The following is a 6,185-nucleotide window of genomic DNA, read 5'->3' on the forward strand; positions in this document are numbered from 1 at the left end:
AGTTCTGAGTATTTTTAAATGAATTTTGAAGTATGGACATTTAGCACTAGTGTCTATGGGAATTTATTTGCAGGCGCGCACCCTATAGATCCTGAGTGGTGGCGGCCATGTTGTTATGACGGGGGATTTCAACGTGTGCTTTTTATTGCTGTAAGTACAAAATAAGCTTAAATTGAGTTAAAATAAATATGAAAACAAACATTTTACACTCTGTATCTTTGATTTTTCAGGTTTTTATTCAAAACACACTGTGGAAGTTAGCATTTACATGTAAGTGAACCGTTAAAAAAATGTAAACAATGAGTCATTCACCCCAGTCTGTGCATGTTCTTATTTTGTTTCCATTTCGGGGTATTTTAATTGGTTATTATTGAAATCGAACACAGAGAAGGCACAGTTCTTTCTTTATTCAGACAAAAATAAGTGAATAATATTGTTTGTACTTGTTTGAGCTTGTACAAATCAAATTTTGACTTGTAATAAAATGGATGGTGAAGGGTGGACATTCACATCCAAGGTAAAAAACTTTTAGCCAATGGATTTCTGGGCTCCTGAAAAACACTGAGACAAAATGGCCGACATGGAGTCGTGGTGCGCCAGAATTAAATGGGCGATTGCAAAAAAGAGCAGATTTCAGCCTTCAAAAGGATGCCGGCTTTGGCGGGGATGCATAAAAAAATCCTATGGCATCATTTCAATGAAAATGCCAGGCTCGAACAAACGCACTCTGAAGTCTGTGCACAGGGCGGCTTACATGGCACACACCGGAAATGTAAATTTGCCACGGGAGTGGGATGTAAGTCACCTGTGCCAGAATTCATTGTGCGTTTGTTTCGAGCATTTGTCCCTTGAACCTAGGGCTGTAAATAATAGCAGAAAGTCTGCAAACGACTCAAGCAGTGCCAAGGGCACGATGGGTACCGGGAGTGCCTGCTTTAAGGTATCGTAATGAACAATAAATTTGTCAGTTACATTCCAAAAACATAATTTAAAAACGTTTGCAGTAATTGTGTTCAGATTGGATGATGTGGCAGACATTTTTCAAACCATCGTCTGGCTTAGGATCCAGTTGGCCACGTTTATACAGTGGCCGTGTGGCATAATACAGCTGGAATCTTTGAGAACGCAATTGTGCTCTGCGTGTTTTGTACTCCTGACCTTTAGCACGTTTAACATACTGTTTTTGTTTCTTATCCATTTCAGCAAGGGCTTTTGCAGCTGGGGAGCCTGCAGTTACTGGGCAACCAGCAGCTGCGCACTTTTTGACTATTGAATTGGCGTGTCTGTTATTCACCAAGTGCACTGCGCTATGGTCTCGACAAGAACCATTTCTTGAGAAGGTTAGTGTGGCCTTAGGGTTGGTTACTGCAAAGGCATGGTTCATTGATTCTGCTTTTTGAGTACTGGTGCCATATTTAGTTTTTTCAAGGGCTTCTTGGCCAAGTCGTTTGCCTAGGAGTTTGATGAGAGTCTGTTCATCACAAGTTGCTAATTTCAGTTTGCCACGGGCATCGACTGGCAGGTATGGAAACCGATATTTACCACCCATACAAATTTGGGACCACTTTTTGCAAAGGCCGTGATTCCCCATGTAACATTGAACAATGGCACTTGCTGCATTTCTAGCCATGGTCGTCATTTGGGAAGAGTTCCCACCGCTTTTTTTCAGTATAGCAGCAGCCTCGGCCTGTGCCCTGTGGCTGACGTCATCGGCAAATCGATCTTGAATGTTTTTCTTTGCTCTTTTATTTTTGCCTGGAAACATCTCTTTACTGAATTTTGCACGACTTATGGCCGCACAGAGTGATCGGTTTAAATGAGGCGGATCTAACGAATGTTCAGTTTCCATACCTGCCACCTTACTTTGCATATATGATCTCATACCCCGTGCCAGACAACCGTCGGCATCTGTTGTCACCCTATTTACAAACAAAGGTTCTTTACAGTTTAAAAGTTTTTGGGCGCACTGAATGCCCCCGTTGCGCTCATCTCCCATATTGAAGTTCGGTGGACGAGTGGCCGTGCATTTCCCTGCGTGCTTGTGATCCCTCGCTCCGTCAATGTCACATTTTTTGCAAAGTTTGTTCTCCTGGTGGTACATGACAACATACTTGCTGGTTGTCACATTTTCAACGACAACATCTCTTGTCTGGGTGGCTGCGACGAAGGGTGTTTTCTTGCGACAGTTTCGAAGGGGATTATTATATTGTCTGTCAGTTTCCACTGCAATTGCGCTGTGTCTCTCGTAACCCTGCAGTTCATGAATGTCTTTCACGATTTTTCTCTTGTTGCACATGTCCGTTTCATTTTCTGTGGTGATAATTTCACCACATTTGTTTGATGTACTTTGCAGGCTACTTATCGAGGGAACAGTTGTGTCCATTGCAGACAACAGCCGCCTAGCCCCAGCAGCTGCAATGCCGGTGTTGTAAAGACCAACCTGGAACGCCATGTTGGGAGTGGCAGTCCGTCGTCCTCTCCCCGTCTGTGGAATTTCGGTGAACAGTTTTGTCTTGTCAGTGCAGAACCCACACTTTTGGCAGGACAGTACCTCGGACACAGCCAAACCTCGTCGCTCCTCAGCATCTGGCATCAATGTGGGCCGGCCGCTGCAATCAGGATGTGTGCGTTGGTGATCTAGGATAGCCTGCGCTCCCAAGTCGACTGCAGAATTGATGTCGACGAACCGGTAGGCTGCTCGCTTCCCTCCATCTGACTGATCAGCTGGGCTCTGGTGCTGGAGTTCTCTTCTACAGAGGGGCTGTGGTACTGCTTCCTTATTGAGTTGGAGTTTGTCAAGGGGAGTAGTTTCAGCAGCGTTTGGTCGAAGCAGCATGACTTTCCTTGTCGGCACTGCATTGGGCGTGGTACAGATGAACCCCCGCTCATCTCTTTCAACAGCAAGTTGCATCTGCTGTTGTGTTGGCCTTGTGTACACTGTTGGTGAGTTCATCTGAAAATGACTGATTGGGGATTTACACTTTGCAGGGAATAGTTTATGGCCATTCTGGAACCAGCTTTTCTTCCTTTTGTACACTGCTCGTCCCAATCGACCCATACTGAAACTGCTGCAGAAATAGCTGGTTTTGCAAAATTGAGATTGTTTTTCCCCTGTGTGAGCATGTGACAGAATGCATGTGGTCACACTAACTCTCAATGCCAGAGTGATGACTATACAGCACAAGTTTGGTTAATAATTCAGAAGCCAGTCTGTACAGAGAGTTTATTTCTGTTGTTATTTTATGGGGGGGGGGGGGGGGGGGGGGGGGGGGGGGGGGGGGGTGGGGGATGGAAGATAGGTGTTTTACAATGGAATCTTTGGAGACAGTAATTAGCCCAGCTAGTACTAAAGAGGCTGGGCTGTGATGGGGACAGGGCCAGGGAGTCATAAATAGGGTCATATAATAAATCTTCAGTATGTACTTTCAGAGAATAAAAGGCAGCCACAGCCAGGGATTAGTGCACAACATCAAGGCCCATTGTGTACAGTTTTTGATCTTCCAAGGGTGTTCATTGCTTGCAATAATTTAAGAAATGACCAAAATACTACTGTTGTAATGTTGCTTATGTTACATGCCACCATTAAAATACAGGGCACCCTGTACATTTGCATATACAAAATGTTAAAGCTGTGCTGAAATTAATTTACCCCCCCCCTTCTTTTCACCCTTGATCCGCCCCTAAAGTGGTTATGGCCACCACAAAGTGACCCCAGATGAACCAAGAAAATAGTTCACACACATTGCAAATGTAAAAGAAAGGAATATGTGGCAAAATTTGAAGTGAGAAGGATAGAAAAAACAACTTCCATGTGCATATTGCATGCACACAAGCTGTATTTTCCTATTCAAAACAGTAGAAAACACCATAGCCACACCCTACACATTAGCCCCTGTGGTTTCTCCGAGGGGCAATATTTTTCATTTTTTTTTTCAAAATAATGACTCTGAAGATATTCTACTTCTCCTGAATGTGGTTTTGTGTTAAAATTTGAGAGTTGCCTGCTATTAAAGGGTGCACGCCTGTAAATAGACCAAAAATCCGTCCGCCGAGCTCATAAATAAAAGTTATACCCTCAAAATATTCTATATTAGAGAGTTCTGAGAACCATGGAATTGGGGAATTGAAGACATGTGGCACTGAACCTCTGGCCTGGACTTGGAGCTTCCAATTCTGAGCATTTTGGATGCAATCTGGCCCGAAAGTGGCGCTATTTAGCCATGTTGTGGAGGGATTCTTTTTCAAAATGGCTACTTTTCCAGTTCGGGAAACATCATTCGTTTTAGGGGTGTTCTTATTTGGGTGAGAATATCTCAAAAAGTCAATGGTCAACCCACCCAAAATTGAAAAGAAAATGAAAGATGACATGTTGATCATCATTTTTCTGTGCAGCTTGAATACCTGTGAGAGTTCTGAGTATTTTTAAATGAATTTTGAAGTATGGACATTTAGCACTAGTGTCTATGGGAATTTATTTGCAGGCGCGCACCCAGCGATTATAGCGATGTAGTTTTTCATATTCGCCATTTTTATTTTCGTCACTGTAACCTCTCCACGTACTTCGGCCTATTATGGGGAAAACTTGCCACTGAAATTTTGTAGTGGGTGTGAAGTTTGGAGGACAGTACCGCACTGGAGCAGCAGAGGATGTTGTTTTCAAAATATATTCGGGAAAGTGACACCATGAAGATTTTTTCATCGCTTGAACATGTTGAGTGAGTACCAAGTTCAGATTTTGAATGCTTTCTAAAAGTTACTGACACAGTACCGCATGTCGCTTTGTTAAGAAAGTTTCCAGGAACCCCCGTTTACCCGTTAATTTGTTGGTGTTTTTTTGCGGCGTTTACAAGTTCATAATTATTGGGTTTGTTCTGACTTAATTCCGTGTAATTATCCGTGAAGGAATTTTCGTTGGCAACGATTAGAAATTGAGAAATTTCGTAACACTACTGTTCCAGATTTTCCTCGGCAGAAAACTAACGGACACAACTTTTGTGCCGTGTTTTTGGAATGGCAATATCATAAACGTGCGGTAAGAGAATTTTGGCAACGATGTACATGTACATCGACTGCAGAATGCGCACAAAACATCAGCATCAGCAATATACGACATGCACATGTATTAATCCTTTTAAATAATCTATGCTAAATAAACGCCTGCTCTATCTAGTGACATATCTAGGTAATTTTAACTCGCTGCGAAACATCTGGTCGTTCAAAGCAGCCTTTTGTTCTCTCACTGGCAATAGGTTTTCTTTTTGAATTATTTGCTTGTCTAATTCATGACAGAAAACAATAACAGTCATTATGTGGGTGTGTCTATACCGAAAGTTTCTGATGGAAGAGGAAGAGTCAGCGGGCATAACATCTAATCAGTACACGTTTTTGCATAAACCCAAGACTTATTAGTGATTGAATTGGCAGAACATTTTTATAGGGAAATGTATAAACTAGATATTGTTCCTTTATAATGCTGGTCAGTCTACATGTTGCCCCTTCAGGATAAATTTCAGTCAAAACTTAAAAATGAAGATGAAGGCCTCAATCTTTTTTTTTTTTGGGGGGGGGGGCACATTTTTTGCCCCTCCTTCTTGGTTTAATGTTCTTTGGGGAAGATAACATCATCTTTTAAACGCCTTTTTTCATCGTTGTCCACAAAAATCTGCAAGAAATTCATGAGAAATGTACTTCGGTGTGCAAACTGCCCCTTCCCCAAAAATGGAAGATATCATGTAGGCGACACATATAGTGGTGAAACTAAAGGAAGGTTACCCCCCCCCCTCAGAATTAGGGAAAAGCAAACAATTACTGAGCTTTTTATTAGTAACACCCCCCCCCCTCCGGAATATGAGGCCCCCAAGTTCCCCCATGCAAATTGGAGCCCAGGAATAGCAACTGAACAAAACCAGTGACAGAAACTGCATGGAACACAATTTGAAACGATTCACATGTTCCGTAACTAAATCTTTTTATTAAACATTCCATGGCTTTGCCAAAATCACACTAACGAACAAACACCAACAATGCCCACTCCACTGGCATCAAATGAGGGCGCGCTTCAATCTTTACAATCGACAAGATATCAGTACACAAATATTAAAGATGTTCTATTTTTTGTGCAGTATTGGGATATAGGCATAAACTTTTGACAGCTCCAGTGATAGAGACACAGTGCATGTGTGAGC

At 42.4% G+C, this 6,185-nt stretch overlaps 1 protein-coding gene across 4 annotated transcripts; it reads left to right on the forward strand.

The window, feature by feature from the left end:
- On the forward strand, positions 1 to 2,773 carry LOC119724666. Of its 4 annotated transcripts, none has more exons than XR_005270663.1 (3): positions 1 to 940; positions 1,204 to 1,340; positions 2,354 to 2,773. XR_005270663.1 is itself a non-coding variant. In XM_038195822.1 (3 exons), exons 1-3 carry the CDS (start codon positions 189 to 191, stop codon positions 2,639 to 2,641), a joined length of 507 nt encoding a protein of 168 aa, XP_038051750.1. In that variant the 5' UTR covers positions 1 to 188; the 3' UTR covers positions 2,642 to 2,773. The 4 variants fall into 4 exon arrangements, 1 of the variants encoding a protein (XP_038051750.1); XR_005270662.1 differs by having other exon boundaries at positions 1 to 150; XM_038195822.1 differs by having other exon boundaries at positions 1 to 270.
- The last annotated feature ends 3,412 nt before the right edge of the window (positions 2,774 to 6,185 follow it).

This window comes from Patiria miniata, unplaced genomic scaffold (genome assembly GCF_015706575.1).
Source record: "Patiria miniata isolate m_02_andy unplaced genomic scaffold, ASM1570657v1 HiC_scaffold_18, whole genome shotgun sequence".
NCBI lineage: Eukaryota > Metazoa > Echinodermata > Asteroidea > Valvatida > Asterinidae > Patiria > Patiria miniata.

Excerpts from the sequence above, each read along its gene's own strand:
- LOC119724666 (XM_038195822.1), top strand. The coding sequence starts at position 189 with ATGAAAACAAACATTTTACACTCTGTATCTTTGATTTTTCAGGTTTTT. Across the intron at positions 271-1,203 it reads GTGGAAGTTAGCATTTACAT|CAAGGGCTTTTGCAGCTGGG; the intron begins GTAAGTGAACCG and ends TATCCATTTCAG. Across the intron at positions 1,341-2,353 it reads AAGAACCATTTCTTGAGAAG|GCTACTTATCGAGGGAACAG; the intron begins GTTAGTGTGGCC and ends TGTACTTTGCAG.